A 22,242-nucleotide genomic window follows, 5' to 3' on the forward strand; every position below is an offset into this window, starting at 1 on the left:
CACGCTAGTGGTCTTAATTGCGCTGCCTTATAATAGTCTATCAGGCATGGGAGTGATCTGCCCCCTTTCTCTTTAGCCAATTGTAGTGTTTTGAATAATTGACTGTTTTTATAGGTGCATTTTTTTGAATTGATAAATTGATTCTTTGCAACACCAGTTTAGTGTTCACAAATACAGTCTTCCAGTGTATGTTGGTGTATTCAGCAGCCTGAACCTCTACCTGCATCTTTCTGTTTGATGTGTATTGATGAGTAAAGAGCTGACAAAGTAGCTGACAAAAAATCCTAAGAGCTAGGTGTACTCCGTTTCTAGAAACATGTCATAACTGAAACTGTATGTTTCCACATATTTTCTTCTCAACATGTCCCATTTCATGGTACCAAAAGCTGTAAATGGAGTTATTATTTTTAATGTGTCTTTCTGTGTGTGTGTGTGTGTGTGCAGGTGGACCTCACCACTCACTGCGGCTTCATGGGAGGTCTCCAGAGGAATCGCAGCACAGGCCAGACCACGCCTTACTACGCCACCTCCACCACCGAGGTCATCTACCACGTGTCCACGCGCATGCCCCACGACCAAGACCACAACCTCACCAAGAAGGTACCACCCACACACACACACAGTATCTGTAGTCCAGTAGCTCTCAGCATTCACTCCTTTCTATTTCTATCCAGATAATGGAAGTGCACCTAATTACCTGTTTGTTGCTGGGTGAGGTAGAGCGACCCACACACACACAAACACAGTGACATTTCAAAATGGTTTTATAGTCAGGTTCTCTGCATTATGCATCGACTATCCGCTAGCTATCGCTCTCTCCCAAACTGCAGTTGTGTGTGTATGTGGTGTGGAAGATGGAATAATTAGTAATAATAACGCTTATTGTCGTTGCTCTAATTTCCCTTTATTTCCTGAGGTGGAGACAGGGGAGATGTGCAATGACAGGAAACGAGGAGAAAAACCCTCACTACTCCTCTTCCCTCTGTTCCTTACCTTTCCCCTCCTCCTCATCTCTTTCTTTTTGCCTGAGAATGACACTGTAAATGAGCGTAGGTTGCTTCTCACACACACATACAAACACACAAACACCAATCCGTTGATGGCAAATCGCATCTGTGTTTGTTTGGTGTTGTTATATTAGTGTCTAGAAAAGTGTAGTGTAGTGTGTATGTGTGTGGTTCAGGTGTTCCTTACATTGTGGGGACTCACCTACCTTACGGGGACAAAAAGCAAGTCCCCTTAACATAAATCATTATATTTAGAGTAAAGACTTGCTTAGACATTATAGTAGTGTAGGGTAGGGTTATATTAAGGTTAGGCTTAGGCATGTGGGGGTTATGGTTGAGGTTAGAGAAGTCTCCAGAAAATGAATGTAAGTCAATGTAAAGTCCTCTGAAGTGATGGAAACACAACTCTGTGTGTGTGTGTGTGTATGTGTGTGTGCGTGTGTGCGTGTGTGCGTGTGTGCGTGTGTGCGTGTGTGCGCATCGGTGTACACCTGTCAACCCCCAGGCACTGGGCGCTCTACACATGGCCGTAATGTCCCTTTAATCAGATCATACTTCCTGCTTCTCAGCCTTTCACGTCGCTGCAGGCTCCTGATTGGATTATCAGCGCCTGGTCCGACACCATCATTCTCCCTGATCAGCTGATGGCCCCATAAAACATACATACTCACATACACACACACACACACACACACACACACACACACACACACACACAGTAAACCTGTTTAACCTGACACAAACACACATCCACAAAGGGCTTTATTCACATCAGTCTGCTCAAATAACCACAAGACTATAAATTTGTGTTAACGTTGGACACAGAAGCACACACTTGATTACGCGTGCACACGCACGTACGCACGCACGTACGCACACACACACACAGTCTGACAAATGTGTCCACAGAGAGGTTAAACCGACAGATATACACATGTCCATACTGGCAGGCATTTATCATCCATCCTCATGCCACACACACAAACACACACCGCAGCAGGAGTTTAGTCCATCGCAGGGCATTTGTCCAGTTTTCACTCTTTGCAGTGAGTGCCGCTCTCCTCTCATCTCACATCCGCTTCTAACATTATTCAAATTGTAAAAAAGAGTGATTCTGGATTCATAGGTGACATCACTCTTATCTTAATAATATAACGTTTTTTGGGGGCGTTTTTTTTTTTGAAGAAGAAGTGATGCAGCGCAGAGCAGCACATCAGACAGCAAGACTCCACTTATTAGCCTTACTCGACTGTGTCACCTAAAACACCCAAAAAATACTGCCTGAAGCTCATAATTCTCACTCTCCCAAATGTGATAATGGCAGAGCCCATCAGTTCTTCATATCTCTGTGAGTTGTGTGTCTCGCAGACGACGTCAGAGAGAAGCGCCTCGAAAAGATTTATTCATCTGTATATCTCGTGTGTTTCATATTTCAACTTAATGCATCGCTAGAAAAATATCAGGTTAATTAAACCTATAACTCAACACAGTCAGGTGAATTCAAGTAATGTCGTTATAGCGAGTGGGTGAAGTCACTCCCAAACATGATGAGTAAGTCATGAAGTTTTTCAGGCATAAATAAATGTATTTTAACTGCATCCTGATACATGGTCTTGTGAAATATGGATGGTAAGAAAGTTTTTTTGGGTTAATAAATACTTTATGCACAGAAATCCTTCCAAGAGGTCTAAAACACAACTGATTCTAGATAAATATACGTTTAAAAGGAAACGTCTTTCATGCACTCATCTCAGGGCCGAGGCCAAGAACGACGGCCACGTGAGAGCACGTGACACACCAGACACATAGAGAGACTTCTGTGTGGGAGGGTGGTGTGTGTGTACGTGTGTGTGTGTGTGTGTGTATGTGTATGTGTATTTTGGCAAACATCAAGGTTAATGACAGAGCTGTCACCAGCCCTGACCGTACTCCACTGAGTGAATGTGAACCACTTACACACGCACACACACACACACACACACACACACACCGTCACACTGCATCAAACTTGATCCCATCTGTCTTCCAGCTTATACTCCATCTTTCCGGAGCTTCACTCTGTCTTCTTGTCCACTCTCCATCTTCACACATTCACTCCATCACCCCAGGGCCATCTATATAGCACATACACACACACACACACACACACACACACACATACACAAAATCAAAAGCCTTGGGTTTATGATGGATATAGCCCATCTGGCTCATTGTATGAGACCTTCTCCGTTTGTGTGTGTGTGTGTGTGTGTGTGTGTGTGTGTGTGTGTGTGTGTCTGTGTGTCTGTGTGGATTGCATTGACTTAGTTTGTGTTATTTGTTTGTGCTGCAAAAATAAAAATGCAAGATGTTTATGTTCTTCAGATTAGTGTTAAACTTTCTTTACCGCCCCTCCCCACCATCCAGCTGAGACACTTGGGTAATGACGAGGTCCACATCGTTTGGTCGGAACATTCCAGAGACTACCGTCGAGGGATCATCCCCACTGAATTTGGAGACGTGCTCATCGTCATCTACCCCATGAAGAACCACATGTACTCCATCCATATCCTTAAAAAACCTGAGGTAAATACAGTGTACTTCATCGCCACACTGATACAGATTTATGAAAGATGATGTAATGGACTCAAACTGGTGCAAAATGCTTCTAAAACAACACTTAGTTGACGGGACATTTAAGACATTATTGAAAGCCAAAAGGATAATTCAGTCGTCTTCTGGGCTAATCAGCTGTTGTGGAGCTGATATTGTGTTGCTCAGTAGCCAGACAGTCTACTTTTTAAAGGCTGGACAGAGATGAGACTGAATTTGACCAAAAGCCAGTTATACAATTCAATATGCATAAAGGATAGAGGACCAAATGAAATGTGGTAGAAAAGGAGAAAGGCTATAAGCATCTGGAATACCTATGAAATTTAATCAGACCTGAATACTTAATGTCAAAATTTGAATACCACTAAATATGCAGCTTTGAACTATTTTACTATGTAAACCATTCATGTGGTTTAAGTTTTGTTTTATGATTTATACATTCAGAAAGAAAAGTGTCCATATATAGTTATCTAAATAATTTGTCTAAATAAACAGGTTAAAAGTTCAGAAAGCAATATCCAAAATACACACTCATGCACACATACACACTTAAGCATGCGGGCTGCTGAGAATAAGCAATTTACGTCCTGTCAAGTTACGGTAAGTCAGTCATATGATCCAAGAAAGAAAAAGTTCTTGAAATCATAAAACTTGGAAAGAGGAAATATTGCGCTGCTGTGAATGCAGCTGTATTTAATTTTCAACTTCAGTTATTTATAAGTAGATACATTTCACAATTAGCTTCAGTTGCCTCTGAAATTTAAATGACTAAACTCTGTTTGCTGCCATATAATAAGAACCAATTAGTCACTTTTAACATTTACAGTGACACAGCAGGTTGCATTATTACACCTTAACATGTGTAGAGTTATGTGGAAATTACATGAATCAACTCTTGATATCTTGGTTTTCAGAATTTCTAGCTGTGTTTTGCTTCATAATTGTATATTTTTGTATACGTGTGCATTTGTGCGTGCAATCCCTACCAGACCTCCCAGATATGCATCCAGCATGTCTCACAATCCTAGAGAGAGTCTTGCCCTCAGTCTTGTTGCTCTGGATAATGTATCAGCCTAAAACACACAGACATTAATACCACAGCACTGATAGCATAACTCTATTTCAAGCAAGACCTAACACAATAAAATACTGCTTTTTCTATATGACATAGATACCACTGCACTAATAACATAACCTTATTCTGTTTCATTCATTCTACAAGCAAAAATATTGAATTACCATGAATCCTAAAACAAGTTAGATAAGATATTCCCTGCGTCGTTGTCCTGAAAGCACTGTATTCGGTCACAGAGTGCATGGCTCGGAGACCTGGTCTCCAAATTAATTCAATAAAAAGCCTGACATTATTCTCTTTGGTGGATTCCACAAGCAAAGTATTGAATTAAGTCAGAAAACCATAGCCTGAATCAAATAGTATATCATTAAAAAAAAAAACCTGTTGTGTCAGTCATTACTTGTCAGGCTCGGTTCACTAAAACCACAATGACTCCCATAGATGATCCTGTTTCATAAAAGTATATGTTTCCTTTGCTTTGATTTACTTCATTTTTAACTATAAAATTGAGTGATTTTTTTGTGTGTGTGTGTGCGCGTGTGTGTGTGTTTGTGTTTCTGTATAGGTGCCATTCTTTGGTCCACTGTTTGACGGTGCTATAGTGGACATGAAGATTTTGCCCACCATGGTCAGAGCCACAGCCATCAATGCCAGTCGAGCTCTCAAATCACTCATTCCTCTATACCAGAACTTGTATCCTTTTTTAAAAAAAAAAAAAAAAAAAAAAGCTTAGGATCGGAAGTGAAAGGTAAGTCATCCTTATTTCTATAGTTTTTGATGTCAAGAGCAACATCTTCAACCTTATCACTGCTTTTGACCCTCTCGTCACATATTCATAGATATTCTACACAACAAAAACAACAACCAGCAGATATTCCATCAGCTACAATATTAAAAAACACTTTCTTAATATTGGAGAGTACTTTCTTTATATTACATTTTTTGCATTTTTCTGGACACTAAATGCTTACCATGGAAACCATTACAACCCGTTAGTACACACAACCGCTTGTGTTGAAAAAAACCTTTCAGTTTCTACCCATGCTAACACATCATGAAATTTTTAAAATAGTTTGAAGGCTTTTGCTTACATACATTGAACATGTTGAAATACATATATATATATATATATATATATATATATATATATATATATATATATATATATATATATATATATATATATGTCTGCCATAGTGTAAGCTGTTGAAATCCTCGCACGTGTGTGTGTGAGTGAGAGTGTCGGTTATCACTCAGCTCAAGTGTTAAGAATAGCAAATCAATGTCCAGTGGTGTGTGGCTTTCAGAATATAAGTGCTGGTGTGATAGGGGGTGTATTTAGTCTGGTCTGGAGCGCTGTATATCAAGTGCACGTGTTTGTTGTGCGTGGACAAGCAGACAAAGTTGGGATCGAGAGTGAGTGTGTGTGTGTGTGTGTGTGTGTGTGTGTGTGCGTGTGTGCGTGCGTGTGCGTGTGTGTGCAAGAGGAGAAAGCAAAAACAGACAGACAGGTGTGTATACAGTCTGTCTGCTTGATCCGATGCGATGGTAGTTTGGTTGGAACAAGCCCAAGTGGTCAATACTTATCGATGACTCTCTCTCTCTCACTCTACCGCTATCTCTCTCTAATGCTGTTTCTAAATGAGGGGCTTTGCTCTCTGCTCTCACACAGACAGACACACACACACACACACACAGACACGTATCCCTGCTTCATTCTAACAAACACAGACAGATGGTTACACTTGCATGGACACACAGTGCTTTAGACGTGCTGCAATGCGAGTACATCTACACACGCATGCAGATTCATGCAGGGTTGCTTTAATAAACATACACATTAACACACACACACACACACACACACACACACACACACACACACACACTGGTGTGAGGTGACAGTGTCCCCTTGTTGAGGCAAGCTGTGCCATTGGAATTTTTTTCTAAGCAGCACTTAAAGAAATGTGATTCCCTAATGATACCGTCCTCCTGTCTGTCTCCCTTCTTTGCTCTTTCTACTTTTCATCACACCTCTGCTCCTCATATCTGAATAAGTTCAAGTTTTCAGTTTAAAAGTTTTCAAAGAAAGCCAGAGGATAAATTTAGCCGAGGATGTCGTCATCTTTTACCGATAAAATCTCCTGGAATGACTTACATTAAAAAAGACCTTCTCCTGCGTTATCACCAACATCATCAATCTTCAAATTGAAAGAAAGTGGATCTAAATGATATGCTGCAATACTCAGTTTCATCATGGAATCAGTGTATGGACTGTGTGAAATGATTAAAGAGAACAAACAAACAAAACCAAAAAAAAAAACCCCCAGCATAAATCATCCCAGTGGGACCATTTTCAATTCTACTGCCCATTAAGTTACGCTGGGCTTGAAAAACAAGGGATGTATTTTTCTATGGCATCCCTCAGCTAGCTCAGCCACCACATAGACCAAATGACAGCTACCAACGAGGATTGATAGCTGCCAGTACCAGAAGAATATGGAGGAGCTAAAAGCTATTAGAAGTTGGTTAGCGCTCTCTCTCTCTCTCTCTCTCTCTCTCTCTCTCTCTCTCTCTCTCTCTCTCTCTCTCTCTCTCTCTCTCTCTCTCTCTCTCTCTCTCTCTCTCTCTCTCTCTCTCTCTCTCTCTCTCTCTCTCTCTCTCTCTCTCTCTCTCTCTCTCTCTCTCTCTCTCTCTCTCTCTCTCTCTCAGCAGCAGCTGGCAACAGGTAGTCACGCAGTCACAGCTAAAATAATACAACCCCCGTGTTTTGTCTTTTGTCTCTCCTCCTTTTCTTGTCATTTCCCTGTTATCTCATCTTCGTGTCCTACCTCCTACCTCTGCTCCCATCCATTACCTCCCTTTACTCTCATTGCACCTCTTGTCTTCATCTCCATTCTTTCACCTCTTTATATCCAACTTTCTCCTCTCTTTTTTTCGCTAGTTTATCTTGTTTCTTCTTTTTCAGAGAGATATTGTGAGCGGTGGAGGTGGTAGCCAAGAAGGTGAAGGAGCTTGAGGAGAAGAGAGAGAGAGAGAGGGAGAAGGGGGGGAAGGCGGAGGTTGAGAAGCCATTTTGCTCTGTCACGTCCACCCAGCGAGACGGAGACAGAGAGATTGTTAGGCTCAGTGTGGGGCTGTCCCTCGTAGTGAACACCCCCTGACTCCATTGTGTGTGTGTGTGTGTGCGTGCGCATGCATCTTTCTTGCATGCATCATGTCTCTGTATGAGTGCGCGTGTGTGTTTTTGTGTGACCCTAACAATCTCGGGCGAGTGTGCAGACATCTTAACGTGTGTGTGTGTGTGTGTGGTGTGTGTGTGTGTGTGTGAGTGTGTGAGAGCGTGCACACGGGCCTGATGACACATGTGTTGTTGCATGCCCGTTCAGGAGGTGTTTGTGTGTGTCTGCTAGTGTCCTGGTGTGTATTGATTGGCGGTAGCAGCAGGTCGATGTCTCTGACAGGCTGATTACAGTAATCAGTCATTATTGACTCCCCATCTCTCTGCTACACACACCTCTTCTCCTCTCTCCTCTTCTGTCTCTCCACCTCTCCCCTTTACTTCTGTCACTTATTTTCTTTCTTTTGCTTTTCTCTCTCCCTCTCTTCTATCTCTCTCTACTCTGCAGCTCTGCCTGAACTTCCCCTGCATGTTTGCTGCTCTCGCCCCCCCCCCCCCCCCCCCCTGTCCCCTTGTCATCATTCGTCCGTCTCCCTTTTTTTCTTTTTTTTTTTTTTAAATTCAGTCCCTGTATTAAATCTTCTGTCTCTCTAACTACCCCTCTCCCTATCTCGGTACATCTCTTTTCTCCCTCTATCTCTGTTGCGTTGCCTGGTTTTCTGGTTTTCCTCTTTCTTAGATTTCCTTACTTTTCTTTTTTCATTCAGTCTTTCTGCTCATTTTCAACATCCTTAACTCTAAGCTGTGGAGAACTGAGAAAAACAATGTCATGACGTCATAGCGATCTTTAACAACCCAAAAGTTACAGAATTAAATGAATGTTTGGGACAATACAATAACAAGCATGTAAAATATGCCTTTAGCCTTGTGTGAAAGAATACCGCCCCTGGAACTGGATACAAGGCGGTGGAGGGATAGAGATATGAGGAAAAGCAGATTCAGTATAATACATAGTGTTGACCTGTCTGTTGTAAATGAGGTCACAGACATTCCTGGAGAGCGGGACACATTGAGAGTGTGAGTGTCAGACCTTAAATCTTGTGTGCCTCTTAAGTGCTGCATGTGTCCTCTGCCTCTGATTGTGAGTGCTGCATTGTAACATCAGGTATCGTCAGCGAAGGCTCACACAGAAAAGAAAGGGATGGAAAGAAGGTTGGCCTGGTCTAAATGTGTCAGTGGTTAACTGGCATTTTTCTCCTCTTTCCTCTCCCTCTCTCTCTCTCTTCCCTGTCTCTCTCTCTTTCTTTCTCTCTCTCTCTGTGTCTGTGTCTCCTGGCCCTCAGGGCGGTCCATCTGCCTTCCCTCTCCCTCTGATCTTTCATTCACCATGACTAGAACCATCCAAGAGATACACACACACACACACACACACACACACACTGAGTGCCAGGCTGCTGGGGCAGCTGTGTGTAAGCACAGCTCTATCTCACGTATCAGCTCACTGCAGCAAGAAAAGCAATCCAAGACTCCCCGACACAAACACACACACACACACACACACACATACTGCTGCTCTCCATATAGCCCTCACTATACTCACACATTGTCACAATGAAATGCATGAAACGCTGCATTTTGAAACTTCTCTACCCTCTCATGACTGGTCAAGGTAGAGGAAGATGGATTCTTCCTGTAGCCGGTCACAGTGGAATCAATCCCACTGAACTTGTAGATTAGACCACATGAAAAGGACAGAGCAGACTTCTGAGTGATATATTGGTGTCACCACACTTTAAGCGACAGCCCTAACCCTAACCCAAAATTCAAACACTTCAGTCCTGATTTATTCAGTAAGATAAGGAAACCTGGTGTAATATCATCATGGAAATATTCATTACATTTCAACTACAAGGCATTGCATGTAAATGTGTAACGGGCAGAAAAATCCAGAACCAGCTGTGACTTGGTTCAACTAACAGGAATTGCAGGCATATTTTTAACCTGATATATATTATTCCTTTGCGAGTATGAGCATGGGTATTGTAGTTTATTTAGAGTCAACCCCACATATACTTTCCTGCTGCTGGAAATACTCAATAGAACAGCAGGATTTGCTGCTGAATTAGTCTCCCAAAAAATGTTGTGTTTCTACTTTTTTTTTTTTAGTGACATTTGCATAAAAACTACAGTGTCCAGCTGTTTTGATCACACTATATCAAATGTGACTAAACAAAGATGCTCATTTGTATCAGCTGTAGAGAAATAATAATTAAACATACTCTATAAATGCAGATCAGTCCACGATGATGCAGTGATTTAAAATGTATAGTTATGTTTTACTTCCAAATTAGACACTTGCAGATTTTATTCCATATGTATATAAATCAACATGATATAACTTTTAAAAGTGTAATCTGGATTGACTAAGTTACAATAAAGTTGAATCAGTCTTGCGAGCACTTTGGCTGATGTTCACCCGGCAAGATCTGCTGCAGCTGCTCTACCATCTGATAACTGTGTGTGTGTGTGTGTGTCAGAGAGTTTGAGCGACATTTCTGTGTGATAGGTGTTGGTGTGTGTGTGTGTATGAGGGGTTTACGTGTCTGTTGGTGTTTAGTGCGTGAGTGTGTGTGTGTGTGGAAGAGCAAGCTGTGGCCGTCCTCCATCTGCTCCTGGGCGATTGTGGTTCTAGGGGAACAATGTTGGAGAGACACTAAGCCGCTGCACTCACACACACACACACACACACACACACACATACACACACACATACACATATATATAAAAGTGCCAGCGAGAGTATGTTTGTATGTGTGAATTTTCAAATGTATATCATTTATCCATTTACACGTGTGTTTCATGGTGTTTATGTTGAATGTGTATTTGTTTCACTCTCAGGATTAGAGCTAGTGTGTGTGTGTGTGTGTGTGTGGGGGACATCCCCTCTAGTAGTTGATTGGCAGAGATAGCTGCAGTGAGGCTGGGGTCAGCATATGGCTCAGTGTGATAGCGATGCTGTGTTTGTATGTGTGTGTGATGCCTGTGCGTAAGTGTGTGTGTCACTGCCTTTCCCTCTCTTTCACACTCTGTTCCCAGTGAAATGATGGCAGCTCAGGGCATGTAGCGCTATTATCCCCCATATCCACACACACACACACACACACACACTCTCACACTCACAAGAGCAGCCAAACGCCTAGCAGCCTGCCTAGCTTCTCTTTGCCAGCTCTCACAATAGAGCCCATTGTCCCAGTAAGGCTACAATCTGCTGTGTGTGACAAGGAGTGTGTGTGTGTGTGTTCCCTTACCACAGTAGAAAGGTGAGGGCAAAGCCTTACAAATTGAAGACATTTTGTTATTGCTGAAGCTGAAATGGGGTCATTTTATTCTTAACCTCCCCCAGCTCCACTACACCTATCAGCTACTTCCTTTGATATCAACCAAAACTGAAGCGCTGCCTGTCTTCAGGTTGTGTTATATCTGATGGAATTGTGCAAACAGTACAAATCTGTAGCATCATTTTATTTAGAAATTAGAATAATAAGAAAAAAAAACTTTTATATGAGTATTAACATATTTTAGGGTTAGGGTTAGCCGAGCTTTTTACAGTGGCAAATTGACGGCCAATCAGCACCACACATGGAGCGCAGTTTGAAGCTTGAAGATGCAATTAGGATTAGGTTAAGGGTCCGTGTATTAGAGAAGGTTAAGGGTAAGGAAATGAACACAAGTCTGTGTGCGTGTGTGTGTGTGTGTGAATGCATGCAGAGGGGGGAGGTGATTGTGGTTAATTGTTTCCCGTCGGGTAGATAGAGGAAATGAAAAGAAAAGGGTGAGGAGGAGGGGTCACGGCTAATCTCTTCCACTTCTCCTCAGGGAAATGTGTGTCTGTGTCTTTCTCTGTGTGTATTTATGTGTGTGTATGTGTGTGTGATGCTTTCAGGATGTCGGAGTGTTTCACAAGCAGCTATATGAGCGTTGACACATTTGATGGACAATTAAATAATGCAGATGTTAAAAATATTCATGATTATTTGTGTCAATTTTGCAAGAAATCAAAGGAAAACTTGATTTTATATTAAATTTGAATTCTGCTTGACATTCACCTTCAAGATTCGTACACTAGACAAAACTGCAACTAGCAATTATTATTTGATTAAATATTTATTCTATGAAATGTTAGAAAATAGTGCAAAATTGAATTTTGTGAGCTGCTGAAATTATTCAATTTGCTTGTTTTGTCAAGGAGCCAAAATGTGAAGATATTGAATTTATTATTATATGACAAGGGAAGGCAGCAAATAGTCACACTTAAGAAGTCAGTTTTTATTTGTATAGTCCAATATCACAAATCTCAGTCTGTACCGCAATACAACATCGTCATAAGGGGTCTAACATGTCATTAGACCCCTCAATTCAAATGAGGAAAAAATCCCTAAAAAACACATGTGGGAGGAATAAAATGGAAGAAACCTCAGGAAGAGCAACAGATGATGAACAGGCATACAAAAAAAAAATAGTGTAGAAGCAGGATGACAAAATTATAGGAGGATTGATTTATAGTAATATGAAGAATCTGATCTGAGAAGCTAGAATCGTCAAACATTTGGCTTTTTTTGCTTGAAAATGACTGAAATGATCAATCAAGTATCAAAATAGGTACAGATTAATTCCTAATAGGTTAATTGACTAATTGTTGCAGCTTTACTTGTCAACACATTCTCAACCAAAGAGGAGGAATCTATCAGTCGGTGTGCGGTCTGGTCTGGAAAGAAAAGCTACTATATGATTTGCACTCGCTATTGATAACATCAACTTGATATAAAACTAATAGAAACACTAACCTGCTCTGCTCATGTGTGCTCATGTTATAGTTTCAGATAGAGATTTAAGCATGAAAATGGTCCTAACTGCACATCTTTAACACAGTGCCTCTGGCATGATCTCACAAAAGAGAAAAAAAAACACCAAAGTTCCAAGTCAGTGTAGCAGTAAACTCACAAACATCATACCACACACACACACACACACACACACACACACACACGCCTGCCTGACTGGAATAGTCGGCATCGATAGATCTGAAGACTGAATTATCAAAGAGAAAAAGTAAAAAGCTTTGGGAGGTGTGTTACTTAGATATTACTCATGTACTATCTGCTACTTTTTTTTTTTTTTCACTCTAATATCATGAAATATATGATTCTTGTAGTGTGTGTGTGTGTGTGTGTGTGTGTGTGTGTGTGTGTGTATTTGTGCACACACGTACACACCTGGTCGCCGAGAGCTGTGCAGACACATGAGCTGTAGCCATCAGCGGCTCCATCACACCTTGTTGGAGCAGACCCCCCTCTGACTAGTAAACAAGCTAATCTGCCGTGTGGGTGTGTGTGTGTGAGTGTGTGAGTGTGTGAGTGAATGCATTTTGTGGCCGGGGTGTGAATGTAAGTATTCTGATGTGACGAGGTGTTTAAGATTCAGGGAGGGATGTCACAGATGACCAAGGCCGCAACGAGAAGCGAGCCCGCGTGTGACATGATGAGCTCTAATGGTTCAATTTGGCTTTAAAGAGACAGAAAGAGGAGAAAAGGCTGGGAGAAGAGGTGTTTATAAATAATTGATGATTTATTAATCACTTTTAGGAATTAGAAAAGAAGAAAATATATGTGTTCGTACCTTTGTGTGTGTGTGGAGGATGAGTATTGTGTAACTGTTGTTAGAGCCTGCAGATAAGAATAAGATCCATCTCCCTAATCAGAGAATTATTAGTATTATTATGGCTTGGGTGACGTTCACAACACCCATGCTGTCTGTGTGTGTGTGTGTGTGTGTGTGTGTGTGTGTGTGTGTGTGTGTCAAATAAAACTTGTAATTGCACTGGCAGCTTTAGGGCTCCCCAGTGGTGACAGGAAAGAGGGTGAATACACACACACACACACACATATATATATATATATATGTGTGTATGTCAAAGGGTGAAATAGTGGGGTGAGAAGGAGCCAATTAATGTATCACGTCTGTTTTTCTCCTCAGTCCCTGTTTCTGTGTCGGGTTAAAGAGCAGATGAATAGGGGTACATATGATTGTAGAGGTGTGTGTAACAATAAGTAATGCATGAGACCAAACCTATCTCTGTCCTCATCTTAGGCGTACGTGGACACACACACACACGCACACACTCGTAATGAAATCACAAAGCCTCCATATCATTGCTATCACAGAAAGATATAAACCCATTAGCTTGTTCCTTTGGGCATGGACACACACACACACAAACACACACACATACACGCACAGGTTTATCATTACACGCTGTAAAGCTTTTCCAATTGTATTATCCCTCTGATGTCCTTCTCTCTGTTGTCTGTTCCAATGCCTGGGGTGGAGAGGACAGATAGAGGGTGTGTGTGTGCGTGTGATGCAAAGTGAGATACGACGTGTGTGTGTGTGTGTTTTTGAGGAGAGGTATCTTGAAGACCAGCTTTAGATAATAAACAGAAGTTTTGTTGATGCACTTTTAATACTCTTTTTCTCTTACGTTCTTAAACATAGATGTTAAAGCTAGTAAAGAATATTTATAACATTTAGCTTTCTTTACATCTTAAGTCATTATTTTGTCGCCACAAACAGGAATTGTCATATTGAGCGCCAGTAAAGATGTTGGCGATTCAACCAATTAAATTACTGCACGATGCGGTCACTCGTCTTGACCGACCGAAGGAAATGATGCATAAAAAACTTGAAGGCAAACTCTGAAAAAGCAGCGAGCGAACATTGTCCAGAGGAAGCTGAACTCACTACTGTCAGCTCCTCTAACTCTCTCATAGCTTTGGTATTTTCCTCTATAAAGTCTCACAAACCAGCCGGCAAACTAACTGCTTTATACAATTTGTAAAGAGTCATACTGGCTCGGTGTTATAAATCACACAGTTGTTTCAGCCTGTCTATGTATATATATCTGTCCCTATCAAATAAACCAGAATAGTAATAATAATAGTATCAAAGGAAAGTAAAAAAGAATTGAAAAAAGGAGACGGGGATGCTATATGTTATTGCCAAATTCATTCATATTGACACAGGTGTAAATCTAAGTATACCAACATTAAGCATTACAGTCATGTTCATTGATTTACAACATTTAAAACTTCTGTGGTCTCACTACATTTAGTGTAATTTTGCCCAAATCTAAATGTGCAGCTTTAAAGTTTATTCCTTCTATCTGTTACTGTTATGGATTTAACTTTAGACTTTTCAGTTTTTCCAAAGTTGCCACTTAAAGTTTTCTCATGTCCAAGTTTAAAACAAGCAGCTACAGAATTGTAATCAGTAAAAGTTTGAATTGTCCCTCCAATCTACAGCTCTGCTTCTTTTTTTTTCTCCATCGCTGCTTGATGATATTGAAAATAATGTCAGATATTATCCGCTCTGCTGTTTCATCAAGCAGCTCCACTTGAACAGCATAGAGAACTCTCACTCAAAGCCCATCGATTCGCTCTCAGCAGAACAGTAGCCTCTGTCAATGAAGCTGTTTACAGACCGTTAGAACCACGTCCATACATGTCAGTGATAATGACAGGTGTACGTAGCTGTATGTTCTCTGCCTGGATGCAGCTATACTATATTTACAGACAGACCATCTGATGGTCGGAAAATTTGAAGGTAGGAGCTCCAGACAGGGGAATGTCCGGTTATTGAATGAACTGAAAATGAGTTCAGGAGGTCTGGACTATGTCAGGGATTTTGCTAATGCCTCACTTCACAGGAACCAATCAGAAGTTCTTTAACAACATGAATAAAAAAATTGTTGTTTAATGGTATTAGATTGTCTGGGCTTTTTTTTTTTTTTTTTTTTTAGGCTTCCTCCTTTAAAATATTTTGAGCTGAAAAACAATTACCAATCAGAAATGAACACAGCTTTCTGTCAATTCGTTATGACATCTGAGAACCAACAGTTATGCAGCAGTCTACCAACTCCAAGAGCAGAAGAAAGCAAAAAGTAAACAGCTGACGGAGTGTATTGAGGACACTTCAGTCATGTCTTATGTATGAGTGAGGTGATGGTTTGTGAAATGAGCAACAGAAAGCAGATGGGCTATAAAAGGAAATATAGAGAGGGGATTTTTTTTTTTTTTTTTTTTTTTTTTTGCTTTTAACACACAGCATCCACACTGTAGAATGTATGAAACCTGTCATTTGGAAACTTTTGCAAAAGTACAGTAGTTAAAATGACACCTACAAGTATTTTAATTTAAACTTATGACATACCAATTTTACTTTTTAGGAGAGTTTGATCAGATGATTGGCAGTAAAAGTAGCCTGGAAAATTTATAAAAGTGTTTCATTTCCTTATTAGCAGAGGCTTAAAAAAAAGACCCTTTCATGTGCCTTACTCTTCACTGTTTTAGTACAGCCTAACATTTCAGCTTTAAGTTAAAATGATTTCTATTGACCTTCTGGGACGTTGTGTTCATAAAAAGAGAAATAATTCAAGTTTTCACAATAAACAGTGTGTTTAAATGCTCTGTAGGGTATATATTCACATGTAGAGAATATTCACACCATATTCTATGTACAGACACACACTTCTACATCAAAACATCACACACACACACATATGTCCCAGCAGTGGGCCCTGGCTCCTAATGCGCTAACAAGCTCCCTTTCTCCTCCCCTCGCCTCTTCTCCCTTCTCCTTCTCCGGTCTCCCTCAGTCTCAAGTGATTGCGGGAGTCGAACACCGCCACAATGAACTGCACCGCGGGAGAGAGAGAGAGAGAGGGAGAGAGAGAGAGAGAGAGGAGGGGGGAAAGAAAGAGAGAGAGATAGCAAGAGAAGGCACGAAGAACGCTTCACTCTCACCGCTCTTTTCAGCCATGCCAAGAAAATGAGTTTCTGACTCGACACAAAAGAGTCTTTTTTTTTTTTTTTCATCCGCCCCCCTCTCTCCTCTATCTTTCTCTCGTCTGCCTTTCTCCTCCGCTCCGCGTTCTCCTCCTTCTCCTTCACAAGTCCTTTTTTCCCCTCGTTCTCTCCCCTTATAATTTTCCCTCTTTCTTTGCCTTTCTCTCTCCGAAAGAGAGACATTTTGCCGCTAATGACTTAAGAGGTGCCATCTGAAATTCAATTACAGTAGATTTCATAGTGACGACTGCCATTCGGTTGGAAGGACGGAGGGAGGGAGGGAGGGATGGATGGATGGATGGATGGTTAGATGTGTGAGATGTGTCAATGCAATCAAAGTCTATTTTCTGTGACCTCTCATTGGTTTCTACTTTTTTTTAAAGTAAAAAAATAATAATAACTATATTTGTAGCGATAAGCAGACCTTGAAAAGTGGCCATTTAGTTGAAGAGGCACACTTCAGCTTCCACCTCATTTAGAAGTAACTGAAGTATGACAATATGATTGGATGCAAATGAAGACTTTGTTTACCATTAAAACAGCTTACCATGTTTACACCAGTCAATACTCTGAATAATATAGAAATAAGGGTATGTGAGCTGGATGGATACATACAAGCTCATATAACGTGTTATTAAAGCTCCTACACACCCATAGACCCACCACACACTGGCCTCTTATGTTAACCTGATCTGACCTCTTTCTCCAGCCATGGCCGTGTCTGAAGTCACACACCATTTACTTTGTAATACAGCTGCAACTATTAATCGATTAGTTGCCAGCAATTCAATTAATTGCCAATCTCGGAAGCCATCGGCTATCTCTCTGATGACGATTTAGCCTCGGGGGCGGGGGGGGGCAACGGCCAATATTCCAGTGTAGCCAGCGGATATCAAGATAATGGATATCCGGGCTAAGACTTCCTCTTTCTTACACCGGGCGTTGTTTTAAAGTCCATTTAGCAACTTGAGACGGTCCAGATGACATTTCAGCTAATCTCTATAAAAGTTATATACATATGAATTTAGATGTGTGGTGTTGTTTTTTGTTTTTTTTAAAGCTTATAAAAAACGTATAAAAAAGTCGTCATCAGAGTTATTCCACACGTACTGTTTATCTGCATACAACTAAACCTCGCACAAACGTGATTGGTCAATACTACTCAGACAACAAATGGAAACCAGAATGTCTCCAGTACCAAAATCTTATCCCATTGCCTACTGATAAGGCAACGGGCACATTATACAGATTTTATAAAGATGTTTATTTATAGATTAGATTAGATCAATTGCAAACAATTTTGGTTTTGATCAATCATTTCGAGTTATTTTATACTATAAAACCATCAGAAATAAGATTTTTAGCACTTTGCATTTTATAAATGTGAAAGGTACCGTTGTATATACGAGTTTACACCTTTCACCAATAGCACAACATGACTGACTGTTATATAGGCAGCAGTGAATGAACAAGTGAGCTTTTGTGTCTGTAGGCACCTGTTGGAGTGAGACAATTTACACCATCATAGTTCATTTTCACTGCAGAAATGTTGACTTCATTGTAGGAGAAGCACAGGTGGCACTAATAACATGTTCTCATTGTATGTAAGTATCCCAGTAACACACAGCTGACAGTGTGACAGTGAGGGAGCATGAACAACACCAGGACCCTGAAACAGACATCATTGATTTTATTTTTTACAAATGTACTTTCCCTGCTGTGAAATGTACATTTGTTTTCTGTGAAAGATGTTTATTGTTATGGCAGTTATAGGGTTAAGTTATAGAGTTTGCTGATTTTTATACATGGCAATTTCCATCACTGCTCCACTCAGCTTCAACCTGAGCTAGGGTCTAATTATCCAGAGTGAATGAAAACACACATGTGGGTGTGCAGGACCTTTTGGAATCCCACATATGAAGGAGATATTAATGTGCGTCGGTGATGATTTTGCATCAGAGTGCGTCTCTCCTGTTGCCGCCTCCTCTCAGAGGGGAGTTGGTGTTTGTGACACAGTCACATAAGGCCACGGGCAGAAACCCACGCTGGGAGGAAGAAAGAAGCAAGGTGGATATAAAGGAGGCAGACAGAGAAAAGAGTGACAAAAAGTAAAGTGATGTTCCTGTCATTTATCCCAGCAGTCGTACCATGTCTGTGTATTTATTAGCTTCTCTTCCTCCGTCTCCATCTGCTCGTTTTCCTTCTCTCTTTCAGTTTCTTTGCCTCTGTGGACTTCAATCTGTCCTGCAGGTGTCCTTTTTAAACAGTGGCTTCATAGACATTTCTGAAAATCTGCAGATACCAGCCTTCATATTTTTCAAGAAGTGTTGTTTGCTGGAAAACAGCACCTTGCATAAGTCTTCACCCCACTTACACTTTTCCACATTTTCCACAGTGCTTTGGTGGTACAACATACTTTTTGTTGTGTCTCTGCGGTTACAGCAGTATTACAGTCTTTTTTGGGTTTGTCCCCACCTGCTCTGCACATCTAGAAACTGCAATTTGTTGTCCTTTCCTCTTGGCAAAATAGCTTTACGTCACTCTGATTGAATGAAGACAACAATTTTCAGGTCTGGCCACTGATTCCCACTTTGGTTTGAGGTCTGGACTTTGACTGGACCACTCTCACATACTAACACTTTTAGCTTAAACCACTCCAGTGCAGCTCTGGATGTATGTTGAGGTCATTGTCCTGCTTGAAGGTGAACCTACACCTCAGTTTCTCTTGTAGTCTCTTGTAGACTGAATAAACACAAGGCACTGTATGCAACACTTCTTGTTCCTAATTGCATTACATCCACATCTGTCTCACACACACATTCATTTACCAGAGGAGGGGAAGTGTGATGCAGGGGAGCAGGAAGCAGGAAAAGGCAAACGGCGAGATCACATGGAGACCCGGTGTGAGAGACACTGGCTTGACGCTCTGTGTGACTGCTGCTCTTCTCTCAGCTCTGTCTGGGTGAAAGACACACAGTCACACACACACACACACACACACACACACACACACACACTCACACACCACACCGCACCTTGTTATTACTTAAATATCCTCCTCGCTGTCTCACCCGCTGTCCTCCCCTCTCACCTCCTCACCTCTTCTGTAACTCGCCGCAGGATTCTCACCCATCTTCCTCTTCACCCTTGCAGTCCCCCCCCCTTCCATCTCCTCCTCCTTTTTACAAGTCACCCCTTCCTTTCCTCCCTTAGCATCTTTGCTTTATTTGCACCTCTAACCTCCATGGCTCCCTGACTAGCTCCCTGTAGTCAGCAGGAGTTTAAACTAAGGTTAGATATTGGTTTCTTCCTCTCTGCTCCGCTAGCTTTTTCCCCGCACACCTTCCCCACCCTTTTATTTATTTCTTTCTCTTTTTTTTCTACCCTCCCCCTACTCGTCCTTTCTGCCAGCGCAGTCTGTACCTCCACTTTAAAGGAGCCATATTGTTGTTATTATCATTGTCTCTAACTGGATCAGTTACCATTAGACCTGAATCTCTCTCCTTCTGAGGCCCCATAGACCAGCTCTCTAACCCAATAGAAAACCCACGGGCGCTATTACAGATGGCTGACCCATTCACAACATGTACGCACACACACATACAGTCTGAGGCACACAAACACACAGATTTCATTCTGAAGATTCATCGGCCTAATCCCATCACACACTCAAACAGGGACACACGCACTTACATACACATATTGCGCCTGTTCACAAGCCACCTTATCAAATACAGAGACGACCACGCACCCTCATTGAAAATCCTCTGTTATTGGAGCTCTCTGAGCAAATGGTAATACTATTGGGAGATGATGGGGCTGAGTTTTGTGTGTGTGTGTGTGTGTGTGTGTGTGTGTGTGTGTTCAGGAGATGTTACTGCCACATATGGCTGTCATTACGGTTGGATGTATGACTAGGACTAAGGAAGAGAGGGTAAATGTCATGCTATCAATGAGGTTATCTCTAATAGATGGACAGTTGAAGTCCTGGTTTCCATTTACTGTGCTCTCAGCTGAATCCTGCGCCTCTTTGAATTCATTGCTAAAGGCTGTAATAGCTGGTGATAAAAGGGTTTTGGTTTGCCTTTTTTTCCCCCCTCCTGGCCACAGAATTCTTAGTAGACTAGTATATGGAGTTAATAGTGTTTGTATCTAAAAGATGTCAAATCTACAACCATATTTTATTTTTTTTATTTCTGTTTGTGTTTTAACCTTTTTCCCCCTTTCCTTCAGTCCTGTATTCTCCTTTTGTGATTTTTTTTTCAGCTTTATTTTACTCTGCTTTGCTTTTATTTTTCTAAATCTAAATCATTATTTTCAGATCTATTTTATTTAGAGATGATTCAACATCGCAACTCAAACTTGGATTTTTTTTTTTTTTTGCCCCACTTTGTTATTTAGTTATTTTTTTTAGATTCGTTTTTTTAGTTTTTTAGATTTTTCCAGCGCTGCCACAACTAAAGGTCATTGGAGAAAACCATAATATACATAATCACAAATATACACTACCACTTAATATATAATACATTTTTAAATGAATATAAAGTACAAAATAGATTCTTCTTTTTCCCCTTTCGTGCCTTCAGTTCCATTTTTTACCTTGACCTTTGATCTCAGCTACGAGGAACGCGCCCGATACCTAGAAACCATCGTGCAGCATCACCAGGAGCCGACCACATTCGAGGATTACGCAGCTCGCGTCTACAGCCCCGCTCCCTGCACACACCTGCCTTCTGACACAGGTATGACTAAAGCTTTGACTAACCCACATCCATATCAGGCTTACATATCTGATGTTTTAAGAGACACAATTTCTAGATTTGTTTTGGATTGATTCTCCACAGTAGCACCACAGAGCTGCCACACACACAGCAGCAGCTAACAATCTGATTGGGACGAGTTGTTCTCTCTATCCAAAGTCTCTGCTCAGCCTTCTTCTGTATCCAGAGCGTCTCTGAGGAAGCGGCTGACATGTGATCAGGCATAGAGAATGCCAGGCATGCACATGGGAGCCGTATTGTAAATGTACGACTCTCATATGTGTCCTGCTAAGTTAATCAGGCAGATACTGATGACTTTTGCCTGCAGCTCGCCTGTTTAAGTGTAATTTAAAATGGTGTACTGTCCTTTAACCCAACACATAATCTAATTGTTCAACATGGCTCTTCTTTACAGTAATGTGATTACACCGCTAAGCCACACGTTTTCTTCATGAACAGGTTATACTGCATATATAAAACATAAAGGAACACAGCTGTGTGACGTAGGCCGCTGTTGCTCCCATATTATTATATTAATGTAATACTGACACAATGTATTTCTTTTATTTCTTGGTCAAGCAGAGGTGTGACTGTGTGTGTGTTCTGTCAAACTGCCGCTATATTATCAGAAATAATTATAATCATCAATCTAAAATAACAATCAACCAGGCTGAATAACACCTAGAACAAGTTGAGATACCTTAAAGGTTTATTCTGAATATTGTATTGTATTTAACACCCCCCCCCCCCCCCCCAATCTCTCTTTCTCTATGAAGTAGTATGTTGT

General features: G+C 41.1%; 1 protein-coding gene across 1 annotated transcript in view; it reads left to right on the top strand.

Moving 5' to 3' along the window:
* Positions 1-22,242, top strand: part of ralgapa1 (Ral GTPase activating protein catalytic subunit alpha 1) — a 66,833-nt gene that overhangs the window by 39,389 nt on the left and 5,202 nt on the right. Inside the window, 4 exon segments of the mRNA XM_053335458.1 lie at positions 445-600; positions 3,414-3,572; positions 5,240-5,367; positions 21,313-21,437. Coding sequence (XP_053191433.1) covers positions 445-600; positions 3,414-3,572; positions 5,240-5,367; positions 21,313-21,437 — 568 coding nt within the window.

The sequence above is a fragment of the Scomber japonicus genome, chromosome 16 (assembly GCF_027409825.1).
Source record: "Scomber japonicus isolate fScoJap1 chromosome 16, fScoJap1.pri, whole genome shotgun sequence".
NCBI lineage: Eukaryota > Metazoa > Chordata > Actinopteri > Scombriformes > Scombridae > Scomber > Scomber japonicus.